At 33.6% G+C, this 15087-nt stretch overlaps 1 protein-coding gene across 2 annotated transcripts in view; it reads right to left on the bottom strand.

Annotated features, from left to right (window-relative positions):
* Positions 1-14797, bottom strand: part of LOC111703703 (uncharacterized) — a 23575-nt gene extending 8778 nt beyond the window's left edge. The window contains exons 1-17 of one of the 2 annotated variants that reach the window (XM_023475731.1): positions 14705-14797; positions 13035-13079; positions 12652-12692; positions 12029-12110; positions 8385-8437; positions 7159-7237; positions 6642-6706; positions 6356-6437; positions 5681-5731; positions 5419-5475; positions 4819-4968; positions 4604-4709; positions 4206-4342; positions 3842-3946; positions 2343-2424; positions 1380-1482; positions 235-323 (exon numbers count right to left, since the gene is read on the bottom strand). In XM_023475731.1, the coding sequence (XP_023331499.1) occupies positions 235-323; positions 1380-1482; positions 2343-2424; positions 3842-3946; positions 4206-4342; positions 4604-4709; positions 4819-4968; positions 5419-5475; positions 5681-5731; positions 6356-6437; positions 6642-6706; positions 7159-7237; positions 8385-8437; positions 12029-12110; positions 12652-12692; positions 13035-13079; positions 14705-14778 (1401 nt within the window). In that variant the 5' untranslated portion in view covers positions 14779-14797. The remainder of the gene's footprint in view (positions 1-234; positions 324-1379; positions 1483-2342; positions 2425-3841; positions 3947-4205; positions 4343-4603; positions 4710-4818; positions 4969-5418; positions 5476-5680; positions 5732-6355; positions 6438-6641; positions 6707-7158; positions 7238-8384; positions 8438-12028; positions 12111-12651; positions 12693-13034; positions 13080-14704) is intronic. The other variant, XM_023475732.1, reaches the window with a different exon arrangement.
* Positions 14798-15087: the final 290 nt, after the last annotated feature.

The raw sequence follows: 15087 nt of genomic DNA, 5'->3' as shown, positions 1-15087 counted from the left end.
ACAATTAATTGCAATTTTTATTCTTCATTGTTTTTAAAAAAGGAAAAACAATCCATCCCTATGTTTGTAGAGTGAGACCCAGAAAACTGTGGACAGAATGTCGTCTTTGTTCACAAAAATATGATTAAAGTACTTTCTACTAGTGAGGGGGGGGGAGGAGCCTGGGGGTGGTGGCAAACCCCCTACCCTTAGAACTATGCCTCTGGCTGTAGAATTAAAAAAGACTACTTTTACCTCGAGTATCTCTGGGTTTCCCTTAAAGACAACCTCCTTGGCATAGTATATCCTGTCTAGTATCTGTTTGACCAGCTCGATTTTCACACCTTTAGTAATAACTCATAATTTGGAAGGATTTTCAATTTACATTTTAGAAGTTTAAGCAAAAAAATGTTGAATATTTCTGCCTAATTTTAACTTTTGTCCAAGATAAAAAAATTTTGTTTATAAGTTTCAAAAACGGGAAAGAGCTTGCAAATTGAAGTCTCAATTTTGTTTCCCCGCTCACCTCAATAGAGCTTGAAACTCCCCCTCTCCCAGATTTAAAAAATATTCCCCCTAGCCCCTATCAATATAAGTCATATTTTGATTTATGAACTTCACATTTTGGCTCTCAAAAGTCACAGGGTCACCTGTTGGTTTAGGAACGTCACATATTATGCTCTGTAATTTAAACAAAATTACGCTAAACCATTAAATGACGTTTGTGTTCATATGACGTTATTTGTTTTTAATCTTTGTGAAGAAACAATCTCAAGAACTGACGAGGGTCAACCCAGACCGAAATATATTTTCAATAAATGTGGAACTAACATCTACTTTTTTACTCTACAGAGGTTTGGTCCATCACCATCACTGAATTTTAAAGTTATTTGGCTTGTTGGGAATATATAAATTCATAATACTTTAATACAAAATAGTGTCCTTTATATATACTTTAATTTATTTAGAAATCCTCAAGATGCTTACTTAAAAAACCTGTTGTAATAATAATATAATATACTTTTCTTGCAGCTGTTTGTCTGTTTGTCTGTCTGCGTCCAAAAAATGTCAAAATGGCTGAACAGATTGTATCCCAATTTTGTGTGATGACCCGAGAGAATTTATATTGACAATCGAAATTGAAAAAAGAAAAATCCGCAAAAATTTGAGATTTAAATGGCCGACATTCAGAGCAACAATTTGAGATTAAAATGGCCGACATTCACAGCAACAAATTGAGATTAGAATGGCCGACATTCAGAGCAACAATTTAAAACTAATATTGTTAATAGGAAAAGAAGCGCCTTAAAAGCCTAGTATTAATAACTTATTCTCAAGTCTTCAATTTACCTATTTTCTCAACTATATATGCTATCCCCCCCCTCAATAATTCAATTTACCTGTTCTCCCATCTGGATCTGCTATCCCACCCTCGGCATCCATATTCTCCCAGCAGTTGTTGAGTACATTCCGAATCCTCTCAGACAACTGAGCACTAGAGTCCTAAAATGGGATTGTTTGCCTATTTTACAATTAATCTAAAGGGTTCACGCTAGAGATGGACTTTTGTATTTCTCTAAACCTTAATTTTTCGGAATGACAACATCGTCCATGAAATATTTTGTTTATTAACGAACAGGATCTTTAGGTCTAGCTTTTTCATCGACTCAAACTCAAATTTTCTAATTTCTACATTTTAGCAACCTTTGATATTCTAATTTAAATTTTCATATTAAATTAATAGAAATATCAAAGGTCTACAATTCTTTAGACTGCACAGATATAAGGCCAGAGTTAGACGGTAAAAATGTTTCTTGGAAGAGGTGTATTAAATTCTTTCCTCCCCCCCCCCACATACCCAATATAAATATTAAAAATTATCTCTTTTAAGCTTTCGACTTTGGGGAAGTAAATCATAAAAATTGAGGGGGGGGGGAAAGAATAAGAAAAATGGAATTATATACACCCTGGTATATTTTGAAGGTTATTTAAATTTTGCTGCATTTTTTGCATATTTGAAATGGCATGGTCAATAGGACTTTTTAAAATGAATATTTTATCATTTATTTGACATTTTTTCCCTCACTTTTTAATATATAACCACGCGGATTTAGCAAAACAGTTTTTTTTTAATTTGCTTTTCTTTTGTAGATTCTAAAAGTACAGCATAAGAGCTTTCCAATGATGTATTATTTGTCATATTTGGACATCAAACATGGGATTTAGAGGGAAGGGGGGGTCATGGGTATCCTGGTTTTCAAGAACCCCAGCAGGGATAGGGTTAAAAGGGTGAGTAAGAGGATGATCATGAAAATGTTTGATAGAAAAAATTTATATTGAAAAAACTGATGACATTTACTTGCCTCTTTTTTGTCATATGTTTTCAGATACGCTCTAATATTCAGCTGGTTTTCAGATACCATTGTAACTGTGCACACCTTCCGCCTAATAATTTAAGGGATAGGGGTATATATTTTGTCATATGTTTTCAGATACGCTCTAATATTCAGCTGGTTTTCTGTTACCATTGTAACTGTGCACACCTTCCGCCTAATAATTCAAGGGATAGGGGTATATATTTTGTCTTAAAATTTCATTCCCTTATTGACAGCCCTTCCTCCTAACTGAATATGTTAGGAAGGGTAATAACTGATCTTAACATCTGACAGGGGTTGATATTTTCTTGTAAAAACATTACCTCCTTCCCCTTTAGAAAAAATGTTTCCTTATGAGTTTTAGTGAAAAATAAAGAATAAAAACTAGAAAGTGACTTATTGGTTCCTGCAGCAAAGATAGATAAGTTAATGGTTGCGAATACATAAGTTTTATATAAAAATGAGTTTCATGTCTGAGTTTTAATTTGCCAGGTAAACTCTAAAAGGGAAGACTAGTTTCATGAGGGGAGGAAGGCCAGCCTCAACAACTTCTCGTCCGAGCCACATTCTCCTCATTTTCTCATCCGAACCACCTCGAAATCCTCGTCCTTCGTTTATTATGTGTTGAAAAGTTTCTAATTCTTGAAGATAAAACTAATTTTAACAAATCTGGCCACCTTAGGGCAAAATATTTGGCATACCTATGCCTTTCATTTTCCCCATGGAACCACCCGGAAAAAATCTATGGGTTTCACTATAATTAAGAAAAAAGATTTAAGTTCAATAATTTCGGAATTATTTGCGGCATTCTACACCAGAAATATCTGAAAATGCGCGTAAAAAAGGTGACCATTTTTAAGGACATAGAACTCGAAAACATTAATTCAATTGAAACTATTTTTTTTGATTTAGTAAAATTCAATATTACATTTATGCCTTAACATGGCCCGATTTTTAAAAGATTGTTTTATCTTGGAGGACTAGACACTTAAAAAAAATAATATTGGAAGGACGAGGATTTGGGGGTGGCTCGGACGAGAAAATGAGGAGAATGCGGCTCGGACTAGAAATTGGTGTGGCTGGCAATCCTCCCCTAGTTGCATTCCCCTGCTTAGATCTGCTTTTTATTAAGATCTAAGATCACTTACTTATTGGTGGTAACTGAGATAACCTTAGGAGGTTTTCCGGTTGATGTCTATCTTAACATCTGACAGGGGTTGATATTTTCTTGAAAAATCATTACCTCCCTCCCCTTTAGAAAAAATGTTTCCTTATAAGTTTTAGTGGAAAATAAAGAATAAAAACTAGAAAGTGACTTATGGGTTCCTGCAGCAAAGACAAATAAGTAAATGGTTGCGAATATATAAGTTTTATATAAAAATGAGATTCATGTCTGAGTTTTAATTTGCCAGGTAAACTCTAAAAGGGAAGACTAGTTGCATTCCCCTGCTTAAATCTGCTTTTTATCAAGATCAAAGATCACTTACCTATTGGTGGTAACTGAGATAACCTTAGGAGGTTTTCCGGTTGATGTCGAGGGGTTTGAAGTAATTTTTAACGCCAGCTCAGAACCTCTGCTGCCACTAGAGAGCCTGTTATATAATGTAAATATATAATAACATCTATTATCAAAGCATTCGCTCATTAGAAAATGGAGATGCTTGTAAAGTTTTTTAGAATAAAATGAAATGAAATTAAGTATTAGGTTACCAACAGACATGTATTAACCCATAACCCAACATAATAAAAACAAAAGAAATATCACTATTTTTTCATCCTACATAGACTATTATGAAAATAGTACTAAAAAATTCTGATAAAGTTGACTTAAGAAAATGCCTTAAAAAATACCTTTGATAAGCATCCTTCAGTTTCTTGAATGCATCTGTGGCTCCTGGATGAGAATTCTTGTCCGGATGAACCTTTAACGACATCTTTCTAAAGGAAATCTTCAAACTTGAACCAGCAGGAAGCACATCGTTCAAGGTCTAAAACCAGAAAATAGGAAATGTAAAAATTGATCTGATTTGATATTTTCTTCATAATCTAATGAGGAAGTAAAGAGTTATTGGAATTAACTACAGTCAAGTTATTTTAATCTAAATATTTAAAACTAAGATTTGTTCAGAGCTAAAGGTTTTCTGAAAATAAAATCTCTTTTAGACAACTTCAAATCAGTTTCGAGATTAACAATTAAAAGTTAACGATTTTTTACTTATTAAGAACATAACCAGTTCAGTACTCATTACCTTTGCCGATAGTATTTGTTTTATGGCATTCTCTTTATCATCAGATAGCCTATTATCTGCTTCTGGAGCCAGCGAGTTCAAATCTTTATCAAGGGCAAGAACAACACTAAAACAGTACAATTCAAAACTAAAGCATAGAATAATGATACTATAATAAAAAAAATACTACAACATAAAACAAAACAGTTTAAAAGATATGAAAGTTTAAAACTTACTGTTTACGAATATTCTCTGGCCAGACCAACAAGTGGACCTTGGTGAATGTCTCTGGGTTGTCTTTGTTCAAACAGATGAATCCACTATCCTCAAGACACTTAGCAATCCTAGTTGCTAAACCTGGGTTCAGGAAAGCACTCCAAAACCCCCTAAACAAAAATGGTTCATGCGTTCATAAGAAAACTCCATTAAATTTATAAACCAATTTTATCAAAACGTTATTTTTCCAAATATTAAATAGAACATTCAAACTTCCATTAGGAAAAATTTAAGACCATGCTAGACCATGCTAAAACAGTAAATTAAAAAGACCATGCTAAAACAGTAAATTTAAAGGACCATGTTAAAACAATAAATTAAAAAGACCATGCTAAAACAGTAAATTAAAAAGAACATGCTGAAACAGTAAATTAAAAAGACCATGCTAAAACAGTAAATTAAAAAGACCATGCTAAAACAATAAATTGAAAAGACCATGCTAAAACAGTAAATTAAAAAGACCATGCTAAAACAGTAAATTTAAAAGACCATTCTAAAACAGTAAATTTAAAAGAACATGCTAAACAGTAAATTAAATTAATTAGTTTTTATTTACTTACTTTAAGTTATTCTGTTTCAGATCTTTCATCATAACACGTCCATTTCTTACAGGCAAACTAAACATTAGAACTGTCTTGATGGGGATGAAAAATTTTAAATAAGTTAGTTAAAAATCTAATTTTGGTGAAGAAAAAATATATATACATTTTATTAAAAATACCAATAAACGATTATCTGCTAGAAATGCTACCTAAGTGCATAATATGTCCCATAAAATTTGACACAAAATAAAAAAAAAATTAAGTTGAAAAAAAACGTTACCTAACTGTTCTGGGGCCATATCCAAAATGATTGAACAACTCTTCCCCCAAACTAAAACAGATGCTTTAAACAACCCTTCCCCCAAACTAAAACAGATGCTTTAAACAACCCTTCCCCCAAACTAAAAACAGATGCTTTAAACAACCCTTCCCCCAAACTAAAACAGATGCTTTAAACAACCCTTCCCCCAAACTAAAACAGATGCTTTAAACAACCCTTCCCCCAAACTAAGACAGATGCTTTAAACAACCCTTCCCCCAAACTAAAAACAGATGCTTTAAACAACCCTTCCCCCAAACTAAAACAGATGCTTTAAACAACCCTTCCCCCAAACTAAAAACAGATGCTTTAAACAACCCTTCCCCCAAACTAAAAACAGATGCTTTAAACAACCCTTCGCCCAAAATTAAAACTAAATTAAAAATAAATAAATACTCAATGTAAAAGGACAAACTATGATTTTTTAATCCTTATAGCTTTCCAACCTGATGGTGCAAAACTTATAGCTTTCCAACCTGATGGTGCAAAACTTTGCTAGAAAAATTCATATTTAAAATATGATCTATGCACTCTACAAAATTAGATTTGAGTTTGAGGCAAGTTATCATTTCATTCAAAACTATCACTGGATATAAAAAATTAAAGAATTCAAATAGATACAAAATATCACAAAACCTGAAGGTGAATTCAGTAGTTGAAGCCATTTCCTCCTTAAGAGCTACGTTAAAGGTGTTTTCAACGATATCATCCTTGTAACCTGGTGCAACAAATAAAATAAATCTAATTGAACAGCAAAGGGCTTTATATGTTTTTTTATATATGTTCTTTACTAGTCCTGGCATTTAAAAAATGTGGTTTGCCATTTTTGTGCTCTTTATATTACCGCAGATATTAAGAATTTTGTAAAGTTTTCAATATATGAAAATTGACAAAATCTGAACATCTTCTTAACAATGTGTACCTTGCATAAATGTGGCTTGAGGGGTGAGATCCATTCCATCCAGACTTAATCCAGCTACACTTGGCCTTCACAAACAACATATTGAAACTATTAAAAAAATCCGCAATTAGATCGTCTATGCATTAAATGAATTTGTTAAACATAAAAAGCTTTAATCTGATGATATTCAGTGCTCAATGATTTTTCATTATTAAAACTAGTAGATCTATCATGAAGTTTAGTGTACATGGTACAGAGAAAATTTAAAAAAGTTCTCTGATTAAAAGTTGGCGTTTTCCCTCAAATTTGTTGCTATCTAATCTAATCTTGCGTCACAAAAAAATGCTTCAAAAATTCCGATCAGATCCGATCCAGTCCCATGCCATGCCCCATGCCCCATCCCCATCCCCATCCCCATCCCCATCCCCATCCCCATCCCCATCCCCATCCCCATCCCCATCCCCAATCCCATCCCAATCCAATTAATAATGTTTGACAAATATTGTAAAAAATCTGATGATAGTTTTGTGTCAAGTTCCTAATTGACTTGATCCTGTATGCTTGATTACAGTATGATTGATCAGCCAGCGGAAGAGTAACTTTGCCATTGTGCAACTCTAAATAAGGTTTGAATGAGATATTCTTTTTTCATTTTTCGCGAACACTCCCTTTAATTATTTATTTGGCTAGATAAATGTTTAAAGACTATACCGTTGTAAATCAGACATGCTAAACTTTTTAAATGGAGACTTACTTAACACTGAGCAATCTCAGGTTTATTGCCTTGGGATTTTAGTTCTGTCAATCCAGGTATATCTTTTGTAGTGTAATAGAAATATATCAGGTCCACAGCTATAGGTTATGAGACTTTATTAATTTTTTCTCTTATTTTTTTTGCGATATTTTTTTAACTAGTCAAGATAGGGTCCCTAAATTTAGTTTGAAGAGATATAAGATAAAATCACGATAATCAGACTTTTTCATGCCGTGTCCAGGCAGTCCAGCAGTTGATTGACTTAGGGCTTTGATTTTTGTTACAAAAATTTCAAAAATATATAAAAAAAAAACACAGAAGCCTCGACACTTCAGTAATGTTTGACTTTAGACTTGAAAATGCACTTGATTGACTTCTTAATAAGGGATCCACAGGGATTTCTAATTGTTTATCAGCCTACCCAAGATTGAATTGACAAAACTAAAATGCCAGAAAACCTGAAATTGCACTGAACAGAGTTGAGATAATTTTTGATTGCGAAGACTGTGTTGATGTTAAGTATTGTAAAGATAATTCCTTTCATAAAATAAAATGAGGTGATTTTGTTCTTTTTGCAATTGATACTGACTTCAAATTGTTCAGAAAAGGATCTTCACTCATTTTGTTTGTTCATTTAAAATATTTTTTTGTTCGTTTCAACTATTTTTAAATGATTGTATGACCTATAAGTTATAACTTAAAACTGCTGATGTTTAAAGAAAACAGTTCAACGAGCAAATAATTGTTTAATTTAAACTACACTTTACAGGATACAAACAATGTCATATCAGAAGTTTAGATAAACAATAATAGTTCAAACAACCAACAGTTCAAACAACCAACAGTTCAAACGGCAAAAGTTCTAACATATAATATCCATCTAAATTGTGTTCGAACTTACAGCAGGAATTTTGAAATTACGAACAGAATATAAGAGAAAAATATATTTTTTTTTGTGAGATATTTCTAACATTCTGTTAATTTGACGGTCCTTGTCAACCAATTGATACCTAATTCAACTTCGGCAGTTTCGTAAACTCCTCCTTCCCAGCAGTACAGGATACTAAAGTAAAATACACTTCGGAATAGGAAGACGACTTTTAGACTCAAGTTATGATTTTAAATCGTCAAAGGATCATGAAACATTGCAATTGTGCAGTCTTAATACCTGGATATCCTAGTCTTGTTACCTGGATATTCTAGTCTTGTTACCTGGATATTCTAGTCTTATTACATGGATATCTTAGTCTGTTACATGGATATCCTAGTCTTGCTACCTGGCTATTCTAGTCTTGTTACCTGGATATTCTATTTTTGTTACCTGGATATTCTAGTCTTGTTACCTGGATATTCTATCTTGTTACCTTGATATCCTTGTCATGTTCTCTGTCCTAGTCTTGCTACCTGGCTATCCTAGTCTTTTACCTGGATTTCCTAGTCTGTTACATGGATATCCTAGTCTTGTTACATGGATATCCTTGTCTAGTTACTTAAATATCCTTGTCTTGTTACATGGATATCACACTATTGTTACCTGGAAATCCTTGTCTCGTTACCTGGATATCATATAGTCTTGTTACCTGGATATCCTAGTCTTGTTACCTGGATATCCTATTGTCTTGTTACATGGATATCCTAGTCTTGTTACCTGGATATTTTTGTTTTGTTACCTGGATATACTAGTCTTGTTACATGGATATCCTAGTCTCGTTACCTAGATATTCTACTATTGATACATGGATATCCTAGTCTTGTTACCTGGATATCCTAGTCTTGTTTCATGGATATCCTAGTCTTGTTACATGGATATTCTAGTCTTGTTACATGGCTATTCTACTATTGTTACCTGAATATCATTGTCTTGTTACATGGATATCACACTATTGTTACCTGGAAATCCTTGTCTTGTTACCTGGATATCATATAGTCTCGTTACCTGGATATCCTAGTCTTGTTACCTAGACATCCTAATTGTCTTGTTACCTGGATATTCTAGTCTTTTACATGGATTTCCTAGTCTGTTTCATGGATATCCTAGTCTTGTTACATGGATGTCCTTGTCTTGTTACCTGGCTATTCTAGTCTTGTTACCTGGATTTTATATTTTTGTTACCTGGATATTCTAGTCTTGTTACCTAGACATCCTAATTGTCTTGTTACCTGGATATTCTAGTCTTTTACATGGATTTCCTAGTCTGTTTCATGGATATCCTAGTCTTGTTACATGGATATCCTTGTCTTGTTACATGGATATCCTATAGTCTCGTTACCTGGATATCCTAGTCTTGTTACCTAGACATCCTAATTGTCTTGTTACCTGGATATTCTAGTCTTTTAAATGGATTTCCTAGTCTGTTACATGGATATCCTAGTCTTGTTACATGGATATCCTTGTCTTGTTACCTGGATATCCTAGTCTTGTTATCTAGATATCCTAGTCTTGTTACATGGACATCCTTGTCTTGTTACATGGATAACCTAGTCTTATTATATGGATATTCTAGTATTGTTACATGGATATCCTAGTCTTGTTTTTTGGATATCCTAGTCTTGTTACATGGATATCCTAGTCTTGTTACATGGATATCCTGGTCTTGTTACCTGGATATTCTAGTCTTGTTACCTGGATATTCTGGTCTTATTACATGGATATCCTAGTCTGTTACATGGATATCCTAGTCTTGCTACCTGGCTATTCTAGTCTTGTTACCTGGATATTCTATTTTTGTTACCTGGATATTCTAGTCTTGTTACGGGGATATTCTAGTCTTGTTACCTGGATATTCTAGTCTTGTTACCTTGATATCCTTGTCATGTTCTCTGGATATCCTAGTCTTGCTACCTGGCTATCCTAGTCTTTTACCTGGATTTCCTAGTCTGTTACATGGATATCCTAGTCTTGTTACATGGATATCCTTGTCTTGTTACCTGGATATCCTAGTCTTGTTATCTAGATATCCTAATCTTGTTACATGGATATCCTTGTTTTGTTACATGGATAACCTAGTCTTATTATATGGTTATTCTAGTATTGTTACATGGATATCCTAGTCTTGTTTTCTGGATATCCTAGTCTTGTTACATGGATATCCTGGTCTTGCTACATGGATATCCTAGTTTTGTTACCAGGACATCCTGGTCTTGATACCTGGATATCCTAGTCTTGTTGCCTGGATATCCTAGTCTTGGTACCTGGATATCCTAGTCTTGTTACCTGGATATCCTAGTCTTGACACCTTGATATCCTAGTTTTGTTACATGGATATCCTAGTCTTGTTACCTGAATATCCTAGTCTTGTTACATGGATATCCTAGTCTTGTTACGTGGATATCCTAGTTTTGTTACCAGGACATCCTGGTCTTGATACCTGGATATCCTAGTCTTGTCGCCAGGATATCCTAGTCTTGTTTCATGGATATCCTAGTCTTGTTACATGGATATCCTAGTCTTTTTACCTGGATATCCTAGTCTTGTTACATGGATATCCTAGTCTTGTTTCATGGATATCCTAGTCTTGTTACCTGGATATCCTAGTCTTGTTACCTGGATATCCTGGTCTTGTTATCTAGATAACCTAGTCTTATTACATGGATATCCTTGTCTTGTTACATGGATAACCTAGTCTTATTACATGGATATCCTAGTCTTGTTACCTGAATATTCTAGTCTTGTTACAAGGATATCCTACTATTGTTCTCTGGATATCCTAGTCTTGCTACCTGGATATCCTAGTCTTGTTATATGGATATCCTAGTCTTGTTACATGGATATCCTAGTCTTGTTACATGGATATCCTAGTCTTGATACCTGAATCTCAGCTAGTCTTGTTGCCTGAATATCCTAAACTTGTTGCATGGATATCCTGGTCTTGGTACTTGGATATTCTAATCTTGTTACTTGGATATCCTAGTCTTGTTACCTGGATATCCTAGTATTGACGCCTTGATATCCTAGTTTTGTTAGATGGATATCCTAGTCTTGTTCTCTGGATATCCTAGTCTTGCTACCTGGATATCCTAGTCTTGTTACCTGAATATCCTAAGCGTGTTGGATGGATATCCTAGTCTTGTTACATGGATATTCTAGTATTGCTACCTGGATATCCTGTCTTGTTACATGAATATCTTATGTCTATTTATCTGAATATCCTATTCCTAGTCTTGTCTCATGGATATCCTAGGCTTGTTACCTGTATACCCTAGTATTGTTACATGGATATCCTAGTCTTGTTACCTGAATATCCTAGTCTTGTTACCTGGATATCCTAGTCTTGTTATCTGGATATCCTAGTCTTGTTACATGGATATCCTAGTCTTGTTATCTGGGTATCCTTGTCTTGTTACCTAGATATCCTAGTCTTGTTACCAGGACATCCTAGTCTTGTTACATGGATATACTAGTCGTGTTACATGGATATCCTAGTCTTGTTATCTGGATATTCTAGTCTTGTTACCTAGATATCCTGGTCTTGTTACCTAGATATCCTAGTTTTGTTACTAGGACATCCTGGTCTTGTTACCTGGATTTCCTAGTCTTGTTATCTGGATATTCTAGTCTTGTTATATGGCTATCCATGTCTTGTTATCTGGATATCCTGGTCTTGATACCAGAATGTCCTGGTCTTGATACCTGAATGTCCTAGTCTTTTTATACCTGGAAATCTCACTGTATTTAGTCTCCAGAAATATCCTGTTAATTTCCTGCTTAGCCCTCTCCACAGCCTGGTTGCTCATACCCGTAATTAGAGATGGGCATTGTCTTTATGAACGAACTAAATTCTTCTGAACGAACGAAATTTTTCTGAAACAACAGTGCTGTTTAGAAAAAGTCTAACGAAGGACGAACGACTTAGATAGCTCAGAGAAGTGAAAAACAATTGTTTTTGAAAATCTAATGAAAAAAAATTCGATTAAAATTGGTTGAACAAACTGGAAAAACTATTGTTTTTTAACCTAACAAACCAATCATTTCAAAGGATTTTGAAAAAATGATCGTGTTTTTTACTTAAATAAAATAGTTTTTTTAGAACAAATAAAAAACAATAGTTTCTTTTTCACTAAATGTACGATTGTTATGAAAGAACAATTGTACTGAACAAACCATTTAACTTAACTATCGTTCGGTGAGCTAAAGAAGGAAATAGATGGAAAATTAACGGTTTAATTTTAAGAACGAGCAAAACCTATTTTTTGAACAATTTGAAAAAACGAAAGAAATGGGCAATTCACGAATGATAAACTAGCAAAATGAAAAAAGCTAAACACGCCCATCTCTACCTGTGATAGTTAGTGTATAAGTTCCATCAGGGTTGGTTACCCTGAAGCACATAAATAAACTGATTAACGTTATAATCAACCTATTTAAAGTACCAGACTAATAGAGTTTTCTAATACTGACGAATATAATTGGGTTTACATTTAGTCCTCCTATTGACGGCTATAAAATAGTTAGCAACACAGTCTCTGTAACCGTCCTATTGTTAGCTAGTAGCTACAGGCTACTTATTTACTCTTTTATCCCACCCCCTTTGGCAAAAAATGTTCACCCCCCCCCTGGTATTTTATATACAAGGCATTTGACCAAAGAATTTCAAAATTCTTCTCCAGAAAATTCACCCCCTCCCCTCCACTCGTCCCTCGATATCCATGTTTTACCTTACCTTGTATCAAATTTGATTGAAATTCCTGGCATACAACTCAATTGTCTAAAACAATAAAACGTTTAAAGGGAGTGACCGGCATTATATGGTGGTTGAACTGAATATGTGGTATTGTGGACACATTTTACAGGATTCATTTCAGACATATAAAACAATTCTACGACGTATCTTTAACATTTTTGTCGTCATTATTTAAAAATTTTTAAAAAACGGTTCTCAAAACGTATCACCCAAATTGATATTTTTGAAAGTCGACTTTGCGATCAAACTCAGTAAATATACGTCGTAGAATAGTTTCATATGTCTCAAATGATTCCTAAAAAAATGTGTCCACAATTCTACATATTCAGTTCAACCACAATACATTGCCGGTCACCCTCTAAAAAAAATCAGGAAAAGGAAAGATTTAGTCGATCATCAATTGTGCTTGAGGGCGGTATACTAAAATTTGATGGCCCATTCACTATACTCCTGACTAGGACTGGGCACCGGTTGTTAACGGCTTTTGTTTAATTAACGGAATGGAAAGCCCAATCATATTAACGTAGAACGCATACGGTGTTAATGGAAAACAGATGAACTTCTTTCTCTGAAGGGGGGTTGGGTTTAAATTCAAGAGAATATATATATATATATATTTATATATATACAGTGGACCCCTTAAAACTGTGTGATACAAAGACGACTTTAAAGGAACTTGAAGTCTACTTTATGTTGTTATAAAGCAAAAAGTTTACCAGTAGCTTGAAAAAAACCGGTTTTTATTAAAATGTTCTGCACATTTGCTGTGTTAATCTTGATTGTTGGACAATTTAAATTCAAAACTTAAAGGGACTGTACAGGATAAATGAAAGGGGGTATAGGATAAAACCTGAGAATCTCAGGTTTTGAATGATACCTGTATCTTATGTTCCTGTCTCGAGAAATTGACATAAAACTGTGCCAAAGTTATACCAAAAAAGACATATATCAGATTTTGTATAATAATATTATCAATTATATCCATTAAAAATGCAAAATGCAAAATAAAAAATTATAATATGAGCAAACCTGAGAATCTCAGGCTCCTGTCCTGTGGGATATAATCGTTTTCAGATTAGTTGCGTAATTGTAGGATATGATCTGATTAATGCTACAACTTTCATACAAAATCGGACATATGTCCGTTTTGGTATAATTGTGACACAGTTTCATGTCAATTTCTCGAGACAAGAACATCAGATAGATGTCTTATAGGTATCGTTCAACGCCTAAGATTCTCAGGTTTTATCCTATACCCCCTTTCATTTTTCCTTTACAGTCCCTTTAAATATAGTCGTCGTCCTCCTAATATATGGTTTTATGAATCTCATCGTATTATTTTAGGTTAGTTAGGCATGTTAAAAAATACTGAAGGCGACAATTGATAAAGACAATTTTAAAAAATTTGCCAATATTTCTATTTGTTCAATTTTTTTTATGAATTTGTTGTTCATATTTTTGTCATTAAATTAAAAAACTGTAAATAAAGGGTTTTCCCATTCGCTAATTGAATCTTCAATTAATTTTCAAAAACTGCAATTTGACCGTTGTCTGAACCTTGTCATATACCCTGCATATGACTATAAGTGCCATAACAAAACAAGTATCTACAATTGATTGAATTTATTCCAAATTTTAGTTTTACATACCTTAGTTTGCTTCCCTTGGGCCCAATGATCAGGCCAGCTTTCGGAGTAGGAATATATAAAACCAGCTGAACCATTTTATTGTAAAAATGAACAAAATCTGAAGAAACCCATGAATTAACTATACAGTTATAACCCATATTAAGCGCAATGAAAGTCGTCTTTGTTAACAGTTTAGGAAATTAAGACTAAAGAGATTTTGAATTTTTGTAATGGAATTATGTCTAATATATCTCTAAAACTGATCAAGGCAAAATTTTCAAATTTGTAATAGTTAAAAATTGGAAAATTCTAATGTACAGGGTGTTCAACTCGGCATCATTTTGTGATCACAATTAAAGAATTATCCAAGTGTTACCAAAATTTGGTCTTCAATTTTTGCATGT

Source organism: Eurytemora carolleeae, unplaced genomic scaffold (assembly GCF_000591075.1).
Source record: "Eurytemora carolleeae unplaced genomic scaffold, Eaff_2.0 scaffold453, whole genome shotgun sequence".
Lineage (NCBI taxonomy): Eukaryota > Metazoa > Arthropoda > Copepoda > Calanoida > Temoridae > Eurytemora > Eurytemora carolleeae.
This window is presented reverse-complemented; position numbering and strand designations above follow the sequence as displayed.